The following is an 18,822-nucleotide window of genomic DNA, read 5'->3' on the forward strand; positions in this document are numbered from 1 at the left end:
AGTTGGTCTGGAGACTAGTATTATCAGAGGGCCTTGGAGTTTGTCTGGAGAACTAGTATTATCAGAGGGCCTTGGAGTTGGTCTGGAGAACTAGTATTATCAGAGGGCCTTGGAGTTGGTCTGGAGAACTAGTATTATCAGAAGGGCCTTGGAGTTGGTCTGGAGAACTAGTATTATCAGAGGCCTTGGAGTTGGTCTGGAGAACTAGTATTATCAGAGGGCCTTGGAGTTGGTCTGGAGAACTAGTATTATCAGAGGGCCCTTGGAGTTGGTCTGGAGAACTAGTATTATCAGAGGGGCCTTGGAGTTGGTCTGGAGAACTAGTATTATCAGAGGGCCTTGGAGTTGGCTGGAGAACTAGTATTATCAGAGGGCCTTGGAGTTGGTCTGGAGAACTAGTATTATCAGAGGGCCTTGGAGTTGGTCTGGAGAACTAGTATTATCAGAGGGCCTTGGAGTTTGGTCTGGAGAACTCGTATTATCAGAGGGCCCTGGAGTTGGTCTGGAGAACTAGTATTATCAGAGGGCCTTGGAGTTGGTCTGGAGAACTAGTATTATCAGAGGGCCTTGGAGTTGGTCTGGAGAACTAGTATTATCAGAGGGCCTTGGAGTTGGTCTGGAGAACTAGTATTATCAGAGGGCCTTGGAGTTGGTCTAGAGAACTAGTATTATCAGAGGGCCTTGGATGTTGGTCTGGAGAACTAGTATATCAGAGGGCCTTGGAGTTGCGTCTGGAGAACTAGTATTATCAGAGGGCCTGGAGTTGTTCTGGAGAACTAGTATTATCAGAGGGCCTTGGAGTTGGTCTGGAGAACTAGTAATTATCAGAGGGCCTTGGAGTTGGTCTGGAGACTAGTATATCAGAGGGCTTGGAGTTGGTCTGGAGAAACTAGTATTATCAGAGGGCCTTGGAGTTGGTCTGGAGAACTAGTATTATCAGAGGGCCTTGGAGTTGGTCTGGAGAACTAGTATTATCAGAGGGGCTTGGAAGGTTGGTCTTTTTGGAGAACTAGTATTATCAGAGGGCCTTGGAGTTGGTCTGGAGAACTAGTATTATCAGAGGGCCTTGGAGTTGGTCTGGAGAACTAGTATTATCAGAGGGCCTTGGAGTTGGTCTGGAGAACTAGTATTATCAGAGGGCCTTGGAGTTGGTCTGGAGAACTAGTATTATCAGAGGGCCTTGGAGTTTGGTCTGGAGAACTAGTATTATCAGAGGGCCTTGGAGTTGGTCTGGAGAACTAGTATTATCAGAGGGCCTTGGAGTTGGTCTGGAGAACTAGTATTATCAGAGGGCCTTGGAGTTGGTCTGGAGAACTAGTATTATCAGAGGGCCTTGGAGTTGGTCTGGAGAACTAGTATTATCAGAGTGCCTTGGAGTTGGTCTGGAGAACTAGTATTATCAGAGGGGCCTTGGAGTTGGTCTGGAGAACTAGTATTATCAGAGGGCCTTGGAGTTGGTCTGGAGAACTAGTATTATCAGAGGGCCTTGGAGTTGGTCTGGAGAACTAGTATTATCAGAGGGCCTTGGAGTTGGTCTGGAGAACTAGTATTATCAGAGGGCCTTGGAGTTGGTCTGGAGAACTAGTATTATCAGAGGGAGTTGGTCAGGAAACTAGTATTATCACAGGGCCTTGGAGTTGGTCAGGAAAACTAGTATTATCAGAGGGCCTTGGAGTTGGTCAGGAAAACTAGTATTATCAGAGGGCCTTGGAGTTGGTCAGGAAAACTAGTATTATCAGAGGGCCTTGGAGTTGGTCAGGAAAACTAGTATTATCACAGGGCCTTGGAGTTGGTCAGGAAAACTAGTATTATCAGAGGGTCTTGGAGTTGGTCAGGAAAACTAGTATTATCACAGGGCCTTGGAGTTGGTCAGGAAAACTAGTATTATCACAGGGCCTTGGAGTTGGTCAGGAAAACAGAAGGTTATTCTGGCTGGAATAGTGACTCTCCCGCCATGTAAAAACCACTGACATGGCAGATTTGCAAAGGACTAAAACGACATATGTGGTGTTTTGTGCTCATGCACATCATTTCATTAGCCGATCTGTCCCAGTAAAACGAACCCCGTCCGGACAGAGCGAAGAGCTTTTCTTCTGGGGGTTTCCTGGTCAGGTCAGGTGGAAATACAACAAACTTCTGTCCCTCCTCAGTCACTATTCCAGGTCTATTTCTCCTCACTAACTATTACCTATTCCAGGTCTATTCCTCCTCAGTAACTGTCACTATTCCAGGTCTATTCCTCCTCAGTAACTATTCCAGGTCTATTCCTCCTCAGTAACTATTCCAGGTCTATTCCTCATCAGTAACTATTAACTATTCCAGGTCTATTGCTCCTCAGTAACTATTCCAGGTCTATTCCTCCTCAGTAACTATTACTATTCCAGGTCTCCTCCTCCTCAGTAACTATTCCAGGTCTCCTCCTCCTCAGTAACTATTCCAGGTCTATTCCTCCTCGGTAACTATTCCTCCTCTATTCCAGGTCTCTAATGAGAAACTCTTGAACCTTCCAGCATGAGTTGAGGCTATGTTAGGTAACGTCCTGCCACTGCAGGGCCTGGTACTCTCCAATCGGACTGGATAAGGAGCGAGGATCAGCCTCCTCTCGCTCCCGACAACAGTTCCTCATTCTGAGGGTGTTGTGATGACGCACAAAGCACTTGGCGACCACGCCGAGCACCATGTGCATGTCACTAACAATTAGGACGGCTCAACGAGGGCCTGAGAGGAGACATGTTTCCAGAGTCCGGCTGTTAGGGGGTACTGTACCTGGGGCTAGGGTAGGGGCTGGTTTCAGCTGGGGTATTTGGGCTAGAGGACGAGGGTACGGCAGGGTTAGGGTACTGTACCTTCAGTGGGTGTACTGGGGCTGCTGTCTGCAGGTGAGGTCTCCTCCTCTGCCCTGGGGGACGTGACTATGGGGTCATCCTGGGACAGCCTATCCTGGAGCTTCTCGTGTTGGCTCCTGCTCGTCTTCTCCCACTGGGTGGCGACCAGGTTGCGGAGGAAGGTGCCTCTACAGGAACACAGACACGTAGGAAACTGGAGGTGACTGAGCCGCCATGGAGGGGCGTCGACCACACCATTACGGGGCAAGCATGGCAAAAACCAAAATCACCCAGGATCACAGCAACAAAACGATAGATTAGATCAGACAGATTAGGAGAGAGAGAGAGAAAACCCACAGGACCTGAATCAGACAAACTGATTATAGTCTGGAAATACACACATATCATTTATAACCAAAATAATTTGATGTTCATTCCCCAGAACAGACACCATACCCTGCAGCATGGCTGTGATAGCCATTACATTCCTTGGCCCCTGCTTCATTCCCCAGAACAGACACCATACCCTGCAGCATGGCTGTGATAGCCATTACATTCCTTGGCCCCTGCTTCATTCCCCAGAACAGACACCATACCCTGCAGCATGGCTGTGATAGCCATTACATTCCTTGGCCCCTGCCACAGATACGCTGCCCCACGCTCTCAGATGGCAAGGTCCTAGCCAGCGACGGAAGCCAAGCCAACCACCACATCAGGGACTCACTCTCCCTCCCTCCCCAGGCGAGGGCTCAGCAGGGGCGGGCAGCTGCTCCAGATAAAACAGGCCCCCTGGATCACTGCGATACATCACTCAGATGTACTGCTTTAATCTCCTGAGTTAAGTATTGAGTCGTTTCATTGTGCCGTCCAAAGGGACTGTAATGCAGTCGGCTATAGCCTCGTATCCCCTGTGGACCGGTTCGTACATAAAACACTAATTTAGGCTGAAAAGGCATAGATTTAATCTGTAACTCCATTTAATGGTGAGAAGGCGACGAAAGAAAAAGAAAAGAGAAAATGGTGGTGGAAAATGGTGTTCTGGGATTAGCATTAGCTACTCTAGCATGGTGGTGGAAAATGGTGTTCTGGGATTAGCATTAGCTACTCTAGCATGGTGGTGGAAAAGGGTGTTCCGGGATTGGCATTAGCTACTCTAGCATGGTTGTGGAAAATGGTGTTCCGGGATTAGCATTAGCTACTCTAGCATGGTGGTGGAAAATGGTGTTCTGGGATTAGCATTAGCTACTCTAGCATGGTGGTGGAAAATGGTGTTCCGGGATTAGCATTAGCTACTCTAGCATGGTTGTGGAAAATGGTGTTCCGGGATTAGCATTAGCTACTCTAGCATGGTGGTGGAAAAGGGTGTTCCGGGATTAGCATTAGCTACTCTAGCATGGTGGTGGAAAAGGGTGTTCTGGGATTAGCATTAGCTACTCTAGCATGGTGGTGGAAAAGGGTGTTCCGGGATTGGCATTAGCTACTCTAGCATGGTGGTGGAAAATGGTGTTCCGGGATTAGCATTAGCTACTCTAGCATGGTGGTGGAAAATGGTGTTCCGGGATTAGCATTAGCTACTCTAGCATGGTGGTGGAAAATGGTGTTCTGGGATTAGCATTAGCTACTCTAGCATGGTGGTGGAAAATGGTGTTCTGGGATTAGCATTAGCTACTCTAGCATGGTGGTGGAAATGGTGTTCCGGGATTAGCATTAGCTACTCTAGCATGGTGGTGGAAAAGGGTGTTCCGGGATTGGGCATTAGCTACTCTAGCATGGTGGTGGAAAATGGTGTTCCGGGATTAGCATTAGCTACTCTAGCATGGTGGTGGAAAAGGGTGTTCCGGGATTGGCATTAGCTACTCTAGCATGGTGGTGGAAAATGGTGTTCCGGGATTAGCATTAGCTACTCTAGCATGGTGGTGGAAAATGGTGTTCCGGGATTAGCATTAGCTACTCTAGCATGGTGGTGGAAAATGGTGTTCCGGATTAGCATTAGCTACTCTAGCATGGTGGTGGAAAATGGTGTTCTGGGATTAGCATTAGCTACTCTAGCATGGTGGTGGAAAATGGTGTTCTGGGATTAGCATTAGCTACTCTAGCATGGTGGTGGAAAAGGGTGTTCCGGGATTGGCATTAGCTACTCTAGCATGGTTGTGGAAAATGGTGTTCCGGGATTAGCATTAGCTACTCTAGCATGGTGGTGGAAAAGGGTGTTCCGGGATTGGCATTAGCTACTCTAGCATGGTGGTGGAAAATGGTGTTCTGGGATTAGCATTAGCTACTCTAGCATGGTGGTGGAAAAGGGTGTTCCGGGATTGGCATTAGCTACTCTAGCATGGTGGTGGAAAATGGTGTTCTGGGATTAGCATTAGCTACTCTAGCATGGTGGTGGAAAATGGTGTTCCGGGATTAGCATTAGCTACTCTAGCATGGTGGTGGAAAAGGGTGTTCCGGGATTGGCATTAGCTACTCTAGCATGGTGGTGGAAAATGGTGTCCGGGATTAGCATTAGCTACTCTAGCATGGTGGTGGAAAATGGTGTTCCGGGATTAGCATTAGCTACTCTAGCATGGTGGTGGAAAATGGTGTTCCGGGATTAGCATTAGCTACTCTAGCATGGTGGTGGAAAATGGTGTTCTGGGATTAGCATTAGCTACTCTAGCATGGTGGTGGAAAATGGTGTTCTGGGATTAGCATTAGCTACTCTAGCATGGTGGTGGAAAAGGGTGTTCCGGGATTGGCATTAGCTACTCTAGCATGGTGTGGAAAATGGTGTTCTGGGATTAGCATTAGCTACTCTAGCATGGTGGTGGAAAATGGTGTTCTGGGATTAGCATTAGCTACTCTAGCATGGTGGTGGGAATGGTGTTCTGGGATTAGCATTAGCTACTCTAGCATGGTGTTCTGGGATTAGCATTAGCTACTCTAGCATGGTGGTGGAAAATGGTGTTCCGGGATTAGCATTAGCTACTCTAGCATGGTGGTGGAAAATGGTGTTCCGGGATTAGCATTAGCTACTCTAGCATGGTGGTGGAAAATGGTGTTCCGGGATTAGCATTAGCTACTCTAGCATGGTGGTGGAAAATGGTGTTCCGGGATTAGCATTAGCTACTCTAGCATGGTGGTGGAAAATGGTGTTCTGGGATTAGCATTAGCTACTGTAGCATGGTGGTGGAAAATGGTGTTCCGGGATTAGCATTAGCTACTCTAGCATGGTGGTGGAAAATGGTGTTCTGGGATTAGCATTAGCTACTCTAGCATGGTGGTGGAAAATGGTGTTCTGGGATTAGCATTAGCTACTCTAGCATGGTGGTGGAAAATGGTGTTCTGGGATTAGCATTAGCTACTCTAGCATGGTGGTGGGAATGGTGTTCTGGGATTAGCATTAGCTACTCTAGCATGGTGTTCTGGGATTAGCATTAGCTACTCTAGCATGGTGTTCTGGGATTAGCATTAGCTACTCTAGCATGGTGTTCTGGGATTAGCATTAGCTACTCTAGATGTTGAGCATGACGTTTCCCTTTAGCTTCATTCTGCTCCGTCTGTGTCTTGAACCTGTCAATCAATGTTCATGATTAAAACCCTGTTAAATTGATTGGTTGAACCCGACTTTAAATCATAAACCGCAGACCCCACACCACACCGTTAATATCAACACACCATTTCAAATGGACGCCAACACACTTATTTACAACCCAGGCTACCTCCCAATTGGCACCCTATTCAATACATAGTCCTGTTGACCATTAAAACCCTATTGGCTCTGGTCTATAGTAGTACCACTATATAGGGAATAGGGCTCTGGTCTATAGTAGTACCACTATATAGGGAATAGGGCTCTGGTCTATAGTAGTACCACTATATAGGGAATAGGGCTCTGGTCTATAGTAGTACCACTATATAGGGAATAGGGCCCTGGTCTATAGTAGTACACTATATAGGGAATAGGGCTCTGGTCTATAGTAGTACCACTATATAGGGAATAGGGCTCTGGTCTATAGTATAGTAGTACCACTATATAGGGAATAGGGCTCTGGTCTATAGTAGTACCACTATATAGGGAATAGGGCTCTGGTCTATAGTAGTACCACTATATAGGGAATAGGGCTCTGGTCTATAGTAGTACCACTATATAGGGAATAGGGCTCTGGTCTATAGTAGTACCACTATATAGGGAATAAGGGCTCTGGTCTATATAGTACCACTATATAGGGAATAGGGCTCTGGTCTGTAGTAGTACCACTATATAGGGAATAGGGCTCTGGTCTATAGTAGTACCACAATATAGGGAATAGGGCTCTGGTCTATAGTAGTACCACTATATAGGGAATAGGGCTCTGGTCTATAGTAGTACCACTATATAGGGAATAGGGCCCTGGTCTATAGTAGTACCCTATATAGGGAATAGGGCTCTGGTCTAAAGTAGTACCACTATATAGGGAATAGGGCTCTGGTCTATAGTAGTACCACTATATAGGGAATAGGGTGCCATTGGAACACACGCATGACCCTAGCTCCCAGAATGCAGCAGCAGGCTCCAAAGCAGGTCGATCACCTCCCATCATGCAACATGACGCTCCATAACCATACTTACTGAAACTTCCTGAGGACGGGCTTGTCCATATCAACATTACAGTCCTCTGGGCTGGGGAGATAACATTAGTTTAAACCTCTACATTACAGTCCTCTGGGCTGGGGAGATAACATTAGTTCCTCACAGTTCCTCATATAGACAGAGACAGAGAGCTGGGATGAGATTATGAGCATGGTAACCTGGTAAGCTCCTCATACAGACAGAGACAGTGAGCATGGTAACCCTGGTCTCCAAGCTCCTCATATAGACAGAGAGCTGGTTGAAGGATCAGATTATGAGCATGGTAACCCTGGTCTCCAAGCTCCTCATATAGACAGAGACCCTGGTCTCCAGAGACCCTGGTAACCCTGGTCTCCAAGCTCCTCATATAGACAGAGACCCTGGTCTCCAAGCTCCTCATACAGACAGAGACAGTGAGCATGGTAACCCTGGTCTCCAAGCTCCTCATATAGACAGAGACAGTGAGCATGGTAACCCTGGTCTCCATGGTAATTAGAACATCTGAACAGAATGTGCTAGTCATACCATTGTGTCATCATTGCATTCCAAACTGCCGCCTCATCAGAACCAATTCCATGCAGCTGTTGAAACCATTCATAAAATATGCAATGTACAGACATCACTCCGCACGAATAGAACAGATCTGACACTTCTTAGACTTTCAATGAGAATGACAGATCTATAACTCATCTTGCTATGTGAATTTGGTCAGGTAAGCCAAAAGGTGACATGGTGCAGCTTTAAAAGAGAAGAGAGGGTTTAAACATCTGAACAGAGGCAGGCCAGGGAAAGAGAAGAGAGGGTTTAAACATCTGAACAGAGGCAGGCCAGGGAAAGAGAAGAGAGGGTTTAAACACCTGAACAGAGGCAGGAAAGAGAAGAGAGGGTTTAAACACCTGAACAGAGGCAGGAAAGAGAAGAGAGGGTTTAAACATCTGAACAGAGGCCAGGGAAAGAGAAGAGAGGGTTTAAACATCTGAACAGAGGCAGGCCAGGGAAAGAGAAGAGGGGGTTTAAACATCTGAACAGAGGCCAGGGAAAGAGAAGAGAGGGTTTAAACATCTGAACAGAGGCCAGGGAAAGAGAAGAGAGGGTTTAAACATCTGAACAGAGGCAGGCCAGGGAAAGAGAAGAGGGGGTTTAAACATCTGAACAGAGGCAGGCCAGGGAAAGAGAAGAGGGGGTTTAAACATCTGAACAGAGGCAGGCCAGGGAAAGAGAAGAGAGGGTTTAAACACCTGAACAGAGGCAGGAAAGAGAAGAGAGGGTTTAAACATCTGAACAGAGGCAGGAAAGAGAAGAGAGGGTTTAAACACCTGAACAGAGGCAGGAAAGAGAAGAGAGGGTTTAAACATCTGAACAGAGGCAGGCCAGGGAAAGAGAAGAGAGGGTTTAAACACCTGAACAGAGGCAGGCCAGGGAAAGAAAATAGCTGAAAATTGGAGCAGCGTAGGAAGCATTTTTCCAATGTTGTTTCACCCGTTGCCAGAATCAGTCTTGCTCCGCGTATTAAACCTTTGGCCCTATATGGTTCTATCAACAGAATGGGGTGTTACAAATCATTTATACTGTATGTTACACCATAATCCAGCCTCAATGGGGTGTTACAATCATTTATACTGTATGTTACACCATAATCCAGCCTCAATGTGATGCTAGATACTGTACACAGTGACAGAATATGGTAACCCTCTTAGCTATAAAGCTAACGTACCAGAATATGGTAACCCTCTTTAGCTATAAAGCTAACGTACCAGAATATGGTAACCCTCTTTAGCTATAAAGCTACCATTTTTATTTATTTTATTTTACCTTTGTTTAACTAGGCAAGTCAGTTAAGAACAATTTCTTATTTTCAATGACGGCCTCGGAACAGTGGGTTAACTGCCTGTTCAGGGGCAGAACGACAGATTTGTACCTTGTCAGCTCAGGGATTTGAACTTGCAACCTTTCGGTTACTAGTCCAAGCTCTAACCACCAGGCTACCCTGTCACATACCAGTGACAGAATATGCTAACCCTCTTTAGCTATAAAGCTAACGTACCAGTGACAGCCCTCTTACATAAGGCCTGAATAGAAGTCTCTAAATGGGGATTGAATTGACGGGTCCATCTGTTGGTTGTTGTCAGGAAGTCTGAACAGCGTGGCACCTCCCTCCCTCCCTCCCTATCCATGCTTCATCCCTCCCCCTCCCTCCATCCTCTCTTCCTCCATCTCGCTCTCCCGCTCTCTCTCTTCCTCCATCTCGCTCTCCCGCTCTCTCTCTGTCTCTCATTCCTTTAAATGACTAACTATCATAATGATTTAAAATCACAACAGCACCTCACAGAAAGTCACATTCTTTGGCCGTGCAGAGGGCTACTCACCAAACGGCACTGTGGCTGGCCTGCTCAGAGCTGCACAAGGAGAGGGGGGAGGGAGGGGAGGGGGAGGGGAGGGGAGGGGGAGGGGGGGGTAGGGGCAGGGGGAGGGGGAGTTTTGGGCAACCACAACAGCAAGGAAAGAGATCAGGATGGCAGGCAGACATTATGAAGGAGAGGACAGGAGAGAGGGGGAAGGAAGAGGACAGGAAGAGGGGAAGGAGGAGGACAGAGAGAGGGGAAGGAGGAGGACAGGAGAGAGGGGAAGGAGGAGACAGGAGAGAGGGGAAGGAGGAGGACAGGAGAGAGGGGAAGGAGGAGGACAGGAGAGAGGGGAAGGAGGAGGACAGGAGAGAGGGGAAGGAGGAGGACAGGAGAGAGGAAGGAGGAGGACAGGAGAGAGGGGAAGGAGGAGGACAGGAGAGAGGGGAGGAGGACAGGAGAGAGGGGGAAGGAGGACAGGAGAGAGGGGATGGAGGAGGACAGGAGAGAGGGATGGAGGAGGACAGGAGAGAGGGGATGGAGGAGGACAGGAGAAGAGGGGATGGAGGAAGGACAGGAGAGAGGGGAAGAGAGGACAGGAGAGCGGGGAAAGGAGGAGGACAGGAGAGAGGGGAAGGAGGAGGACAGGGAGAGAGGGGAAGGAGGAGGACAGGAGAGAGGGGAAAGGAGGAGGACAGGAGAGAGGGGAAGGAGGAGGACCGGAGAGAGGGGAAGGAGGAGGACAGGAGAGAGGGGAAGGAGGAGGACAGGAGAGAGGGGAAGGAGGAGGACAGGAGAGAGGGGAAGGGAGGAGGACAGGAGAGAGGGGAAGGAGGAGGACAGGAGAGAGGGGAAGGAGGAGGACAGGAGAGGGAGGAGGGACAGAGAGAGGGGAAGGAGGAGGACAGGAGAAGGAGGAAGAGGAGGACAGGAGAGAGGGGAAGGAGGAGGACAGGAGAGAGGGGAAGGAGGAGGACAGGAGAGAGGGGAAGGAGGAGACAGGAGAGAGGGAAGGAGGAGGACAGGAGAGAGGGGAAGGAGGAGGAACAGGAGAGAGGGGAAGGACGAGGACAGGAGAGAGGGGAAGGACGAGGACAGGAGAGAGGGGAAGGACGAGGACAGGAGAGAGGGGAAGGATGAGGACAGGAGAGAGGGGAAGGATGAGGACAGGAGAGAGGGGAAGGATGAGGACAGGAGAGAGGGGAAGGATGAGGACAGGAGAGAGGGGAAGGACGAGGGACAGGAGAGAGGGGAAGGACGAGGACAGGAGAGAGGGGAAGGACGAGGACAGGGAGGGGAGGAGGGAGGGAGGGGAGGAGGACAGGAGAGAGGGGAAGGAAGAGGGGGAAGGAGGAAGAGAGAGAGAAGAGGGAAGAGGAAAGAGGGAGAGAAACATACAGAAGGGGAGAGAGAGTCAGAGACAAAGCTGACATGAATAGAGAGGAAAGTTAAGACTGGTAATTCAGTAAAGATGATGTAGAGTCATGTAGTGATACAAGCCATGACCATTAGACACGTACTATTTATAACATCTGGCAGAAACAAAGGGAGGGTGAAGACAAATGACGATGTCTCTTAAAATGGTCACCAACAAATGTGTTCATGTCAGTGAGCTGGTTGTCCATCCAAAACAGCAGTGGATTTAAAGCTCAATGGTGGACATCAGGCATCTCAAATAATATACTAGTCACCACACTGCCAAACACTGGTGAAGGTTATCTATAACAATGTGTGATGGCTATTCTTATTAGTGAAACACTGGAAGGTATATACCCCCCCCCCCCGCTTTCATCATAATAACAGTGACCCTCAGCAGGTATATACCCCCCCCCCCGCTTTCATCATAATAACAGTGACCCTCAGCAGGTATATAACCCCCCCCCCCCCCTGCTTTCATCATAATAACAGTGACCCTCAGCAGGTATATACCCCCCCCCCCTGCTTTCATCATAATAACAGTGACCCTCAGCAGGTATATAACCCCCCCCCCCCCCCCTGCTTTCATCATAATAACAGTGACCCTCAGCAGGTATATAACCCCCCCCCCCCCTGCTTTCATCCTAATAACAGTGACCCTCAGCAGGTATATACCCCCCCCCCCCGCTTTCATCATAATAACAGTGACCCTCAGCAGGTATATAACCCCCCCCCCCCCTGCTTTCATCATAATAACAGTGACCCTCAGCAGGTATATACCCCCCCCCCCGCTTTCATCATAATAACAGTGACCCTCAGCAGGTATATAACCCCCCCCCCCCCCCCCCCTGCTTTCATCATAATAACAGTGACCCTCAGCAGGTATATAACCCCCCCCCTGCTTTCATCATAATAACAGTGACCCTCAGCAGGTATATACCCCCCCCCTGCTTCATCATAATAACAGTGACCCTCAGCAGGTATATAACCCCCCCCCCCCCTGCTTTCATCATAATAACAGTGACCCTCAGCAGGTATATAACCCCCCCCCCCCTGCTTTCATCATAATAACAGTGACCCTCAGCAGGTATATAACCCCCCCCCCCCCCCCTGCTTTCATCATAATAACAGTGACCCTCAGCAGGTATATAACCCCCCCCCCTGCTTTCATCATAATAACAGTGACCCTCAGCAGGTATATACCCCCCCCTGCTTTCATCATAATAACAGTGACCCTCAGCAGGTATATAACCCCCCCCCCCTGCTTCATCATAATAACAGTGACCCTCAGCAGGTATATAACCCCCCCCCCCCTGCTTTCATCATAATAACAGTGACCCTCAGCAGGTATATACCCCCTCCCCCTGCATTCATCATAATAACAGTGACCCTCAGCAGGTATATAACCCCCCCCCCCTGCTTTCATCATAATAACAGTGACCCTCAGCAGGTATATACCCCCTCCCCCTGCTTTCATCATAATAACAGTGACCCTCAGCAGGTATATAACCCCCCCCCCCCTGCTTTCATCATAATAACAGTGACCCTCAGCAGGTATATAACCCCCCCCCCTGCTTTCATCATAATAACAGTGACCCTCAGCAGGTATATAACCCCCCCCCCCCTGCTTCATCATAATAACAGTGACCCTCAGCAGGTATATACCCCCTCCCCCTGCTGTCATCATAAATAACAGTGACCCTCAGCAGGTATATACCCCCCTGCTTTCATCATAATAACAGTGACCCTCATCAGGTATATAACCCCCCCCCCCCCGCTTGTCCGTCTCTGTCCCCCCCCCCCCCCCCCGATCTCTGTCTCCCCCCCCCCCCCCCCCCCGGTCTCTTCCCCCCCCTCCCCGGTCTCTGCCCCCCCCCCCCCCCTTCCCTCCCGGTCTCTGCCCCCCCCCCCCTCCCGGTCTCTGTCCTCCAGGTCTGCCCCCCCCCCCCCCTCCCGGTCTCTGTCCTCCCCCCCCAGTCTCTTTCCCACCTCCCCCCCCGGTCTCTGTCCCCCCCCCCCCCGGTTCTTTGTCCCCCCCCCCCCCGGTCTCTGTCCCCCCCCCGGTCTTTGTCCCCCCCCCCCGGTCTTTGTCCCCCCCCGGTCTCTGTCCCCCCCGGTCTCTGTCCCCCGGTCTGTTCAGTATCAGAACTCACCTGAAGGTGTTCCTCTCGGTCTTGTTCCCGTGTTGCTCCGGGACCGTCTGGGGCTGCTGTTGCTTCTCAGGGCCAGCCAAGTCAGTAGGAGACGGGCTGCGGACGGGCCGACGGACGGGAGGGAAAAACACACAGAGGGAGAGAGTGAGGAGCAAGGGTTGCCAAGGCAACAGCAGGACACAACACACACTTCAGCGTCTCTACACAAAAGTGTTTCCTGTTACTCCTCTGAGACAGGGCTCCAAAACAACGGGGGTGCAGAGAGAGAAAAAGTGTGTTTGTGTGAGCGAGAGTGTGTGTGTGTGTGTGTGTGTGTGAGCGTGAGTATGTGTGTGTGTTTGTGTGTGAGTGTGTGTGTGTGTGAGTGAGTGAGTGAGTGAGTGAGTGTGTGTGTGAGAGTGAGAGAGTGAGTGAGAGTGTGTGTGTGTGTGAGACAGTGAGTAAGTGAGTGAGTGTGTGTGAGAGTGTGAGAGAGTGAGTGAGTGTGAGAGTGAGTGAGTGAGTGCCTCATCGTTTCTACGAGACAGAATAGTTGTAACTTGTTGTTCCAGCAGGCGTTAGTTTGTCAGTGTGTGGGACTGTAAGCAGTCACACATGATGTCAGTCACAGTGGAGGGTGTCCTTAACTAGTTAGTGACTGAACTAGTATCTAGAGACATTGGTTTAGCTAGCTAGGGAATGAACTAGTATCTGGAGACATTGGTTTAGCTAGCTAGGGACTGAACTAGTATCTAGAGACATTGGTTTAGCTAGCTAGGGACTGAACTAGTATCTAGAGACATTGGTTTAGCTAGCTAGTGACTGAACTAGTATCTAGAGACATTGGTTTAGCTAGCTAGGGACTGAACTAGTATCTAGAGACATTGGTTTAGCTAGCTAGTGACTGAACTAGTATCTAGAGACATTGGTTTAGCTAGCTAGGGACTGAACTAGTATCTAGAGACATTGGTTTAGCTAGCTAGGGACTGAACTAGTATCTAGAGACATTGGTTTAGCTAGCTAGGGACTGAACTAGTATCTAGAGACATTGGTTTAGCTAGCTAGTGACTGAACTAGTATCTAGAGACATTGGTTTAGCTAGCTTGTGACTGAACTAGTATCTAGAGACATTGGATTAGTTAGCAAGGGACTGAACTAGTATCTAGAGACATTGGATTAGTTAGCTAGTGACTGAACCGGTCCTCTCCTGAATACCTGTTGTCCAGGCTGACATCACCAGACAACATTACTGAACCGGTCCTCTACTGAATACTTCCTGTCCAGGGTGACATCACCAGACATTACTGAACCGGTCCTCTCCTGAATACCTGTTGTCCAGGCTGACATTACTGAACCGGTCCTCTACTGAATACCTCCTGTCCAGGCTGACATCACCAGACAACATTACTGAACCGGTCCTCTCCTGAATACCTCCTGTCCAGGCTGACATTACTGAACCGGTCCTCTACTGAATACCTCCTGTCCAGGCTGACATCACCAGACAACATTACTGAACCGGTCCCCTCCTGAATACCTCCTGTCCAGGCTGACATCACCAGACATTACTGAACCGGTCCTCTCCTGAATACCTCCTGTCCAGGCTGACATCACCAGACAACATTACTGAACCGGTCCTCTCCTGAATACCTCCTGTCCAGGCTGACATTACTGAACCGGTCCTCTACTGAATACCTCCTGTCCAGGCTGACATCACCAGACAACATTACTGAACCGGTCCCCTCCTGAATACCTCCTGTCCAGGCTGACATCACCAGACATTACTGAACCGGTCCTCTCCTGAATACCTCCTGTCCAGGCTGACATCACCAGACAACATTACTGAACCGGTCCTCTCCTGAATACCCCCTGTCCAGGGTGACATCACCAGACAACATTACTGAACCGGTCCTCTACTGAATACCTCCTGTCCAGGCTGACATCACCAGACAACATTACTGAACTGGTCCTCTACTGAATACCTCCTGTCCAGGCTGACATCGCCAGACATTACTGAACCGGTCCTCTCCTGAATACCTCCTGTCCAGGCTGACATCATCTAAGAGAAAGGATGAACTAAGTGCTTTTCTCCAGCTGTGTTAAAGCACAGAGCAGGGTTTACGTCCCAAATCGCACCCTATTCCCTTATGTAGTGCACTACTTTAGACCAGAGGCAGAGCACTAGTAGTGCACTACTTTAGAACAGAGCCCATGGCTCTCTCCTGGTCTGCATCCCAAATGGAACTCTATTCCCTATAGGGCTCTGGTTAAAAGTAGTGCACTATTTAGAGAATAGGGTGCCATTTGGGACTCAGCAGGGCACAAGCCCTCTTCAGTGGGTTAAGACTGATCCTCTCCTTTCACTACCACTTTAATTAGTCAGACCTCTGTGGTCCAAGGTTCTCAGGAAGCTTTAATGGACTTTACCACAGTGGAAATATGAGTGAGTGAATGAGATGGTGAGTTCGAGAGAGAGAGACCCAGAGAGAGAGACCCAGAGAGAGATCGAGAGAGACCCAGAGAGAGAGACCCAGAAATCGAGAGAGAGAAGACCAGAGATCGAGAGAGAGAGACCCAGAGAGATCGAGAGAGAGAGAGACCCAGAGAGATCGAGAAGAGAGAGACCCAGAGAGATCGAGAGAGAGAGAGACCCAGAGAGATCGAGAGAGAGAGAGACCCAGAGAGATCGAGAGAGAGAGAGACCCAGAGAGATCGAGAGAGAGAGAGACCCAGAGAGATCGAGAGAGAGAGAGACCCAGAGAGATCGAGAGAGAGAGAGACCCAGAGAGATCGAGAGAGAGAGAGACCCAGAGAGATCGAGAGAGAGAGAGACCCAGAGAGATCGAGAGAGAGAGAGACCCAGAGAGATCGAGAGAGAGAGAGACCCAGAGAGATCGAGAGAGAGAGAGACCCAGAGAGATCGAGAGAGAGAGAGACCCAGAGAGATCGAGAGAGAGAGAGACCCAGAGAGATCGAGAGAGAGAGACCCAGAGAGATCGAGAGAGAGAGACCCAGAGAGATCGAGAGAGAGAGACCCAGAGAGATCGAGAGAGAGAGACCCAGAGAGATCGAGAGAGAGAGACCCAGAGAGATCGAGAGAGAGAGGCCCAGAGAGATCGAGAGAGAGAGGCCCAGAGAGATCGAGAGAGAGAGGACCCAGAGAGATCGAGAGAGAGAGACCCAGAGAGATCGAGAGAGAGAGACCCAGAGAGATCGAGAGAGAGACCCAGAGAGATCGAGAGAGAGACCCAGAGAGATCGAGAGAGAGAGACCCAGAGAGATCGAGAGAGAGAGAGACCCAGAGAGATCGAGAGAGAGAGAGACCCAGAGAGATCGAGAGAGAGAGAGACCCAGAGAGATCGAGAGAGAGAGAGACCCAGAGAGATCGAGAGAGAGAGAGACCCAGAGAGATCGAGAGAGAGAGAGACCCAGAGAGAGAGACCCAGAGAGAGAGACCCAGAGTTCGAGAGACCCAGAGAGTTCGAGAGAGAGAGAGACCCAGAGAGATCGAGAGAGAGAGACCCAGAGAGATCGAGAGAGAGACCCAGAGAGATCGAGAGAGAGAGACCCAGAGAGATCGAGAGAGAGAGACCCAGAGAGATCGAGAGAGAGAGACCCAGAGAGATCGAGAGAGAGAGACCCAGAGAGATCGAGAGAGAGACCCAGAGAGAGAGACCCAGAGAGTTCGAGAGACCCAGAGAGTTCGAGAGAGAGAGAGACCCAGAGAGATCGAGAGAGAGACCCAGAGAGTTCGAGAGAGAGAGAGACCCAGAGAGATCGAGAGAGAGAGACCCAGAGAGATCGAGAGAGAGACCCAGAGAGATCGAGAGAGAGAGACCCAGAGAGATCGAGAGAGAGACCCAGAGAGATCGAGAGAGAGACCCAGAGAGATCGAGAGAGAGACCCAGAGAGATCGAGAGAGAGACCAAGAGAGATCGAGAGAGACACAGAGAGAGACAGAGAGACACAGAGAGAGACAGAGAGACACAGAGAGAGACAGAGAGAGACAGAGAGAGACAGAGGGTGATGGAGGTGTAGTCAGACCTGCTTGCGGCTCGAGAGGCAGAAGGAGCAGGTTCCTCAGAGATGGAACCAGCCTTGTTAAAGAGCCGTGACCTCCTACTGATCCCCAAGGCAGACATGTGGTGACTGAGGAATGATCGCCCCCTAGTGGCCAGGACAGGACAGGAGAGAGAGGGGAGAGAGGAGAGGGGTAACAACCATGGTTTCATGACGGCGACCCAAAATAGTGCACTACTTTAAACCAGAGCACAATATAGGGAACAGGGTGCCATAGGGTTCTGGCCTAAAGTAGTGCACTATATATAAATAGTGCACTACTTTAAACCAGAGCACAATATAGAGAATAGGGTGCCATAGGGTTCTGGCCTAAAGTAGTGCACTATATATGGAATAGGGCTCTGGTCTATAGTAGTACCACTATATAGGGAATAGGGCTCTGGTATATAGTAGTACCACTATATAGGGAATAGGGCTCTGGTATATAGTAGTACCACTATATAGGGAATAGGGCTCTGGTCTATAGTAGTACCACTATATAGGGAATAGGACTCTGGTCTATAGTAGTACCACTATATAGGGAATAGGGCTCTGGTCTATAGTAGTACCACTATATAGGGAATAGGGCTCTGGTCTATAGTAGTACCACTATATAGGGAATAGGGCTCTGGTCTATAGTAGTACCACTATATAGGGAATAGGGCTCTGGTCTATAGTAGTACCACTATATAGGGAATAGGGCTCTGGTCTATAGTAGTACCACTATATAGGGAATAGGGCTCTGGTCTATAGTAGTACCACTATATAGGGAATACGGTTCTGGTCTAAAGTAGTGCCACTATATAGGGAATAGGGTGCCATATATTTCAGACACACCCGAAAAGAGGGTTAACACCAAATGAGAAACCAAGGAGGCAGACAGACAGGCTAGAGGACAGACAGGGCTAGAGGACAGACAGGGCTAGAGGACAGACAGGGCTAGAGGACAGACAGGGCTAGAGGACAGACAGGGCTAGAGGACAGACAGGGCTAGAGGACAGACAGGGCTAGAGGACAGACAGGGCTAGAGGACAGACAGGCTAGAGGACAGACAGGCTAGAGGACAGACAGGGCTAGAGGACAGACAGGGCTAGAGGACAGACAGGGCTAGAGGACAGACAGGGCTAGAGGACAGACAGGGCTAGAGGACAGACAGGCTAGAGGACAGACAGGGCTAGAGGACAGACAGGGCTAGAGGACAGACAGGGCTAGAGGACAGAGAATAGCAGCAACCCAGAAACAGAACGTAGATCGACGGAGACGCTAGAAAGAGACTGAAGTATTTAAGGACAAAGGGGCAACATGTTGATTTCCGCTCCTGATTCCAAACAGCTTCAGGACGTTGGACAGCGAAGGTTCTCTACATTCACAGAGCATGAAGCACGTTCAGCACTACAGACAGAGCATGAAGCACGTTCAGCACTACAGACAGAGCATGAAGCACGTTCAGCACTACAGAC

At 49.5% G+C, this 18,822-nt stretch overlaps 1 protein-coding gene across 1 annotated transcript in view; it reads right to left on the reverse strand.

Annotated features, from left to right (window-relative positions):
- LOC116359550 (FH1/FH2 domain-containing protein 3) overlaps window positions 1–18,822 on the reverse strand; it is a 60,971-nt gene that overhangs the window by 37,950 nt on the left and 4,199 nt on the right. The window contains exons 2-6 of the mRNA XM_031812357.1: window positions 17,348–17,470; window positions 13,328–13,423; window positions 9,783–9,812; window positions 7,417–7,467; window positions 2,847–3,013 (exon numbers count right to left, since the gene is read on the reverse strand). Coding sequence (XP_031668217.1) covers window positions 2,847–3,013; window positions 7,417–7,467; window positions 9,783–9,812; window positions 13,328–13,423; window positions 17,348–17,445 — 442 coding nt within the window. The 5' untranslated portion in view covers window positions 17,446–17,470. The remainder of the gene's footprint in view (window positions 1–2,846; window positions 3,014–7,416; window positions 7,468–9,782; window positions 9,813–13,327; window positions 13,424–17,347; window positions 17,471–18,822) is intronic.

Source organism: Oncorhynchus kisutch, unplaced genomic scaffold, assembly GCF_002021735.2.
Source record: "Oncorhynchus kisutch isolate 150728-3 unplaced genomic scaffold, Okis_V2 Okis03b-Okis08b_hom, whole genome shotgun sequence".
NCBI lineage: Eukaryota > Metazoa > Chordata > Actinopteri > Salmoniformes > Salmonidae > Oncorhynchus > Oncorhynchus kisutch.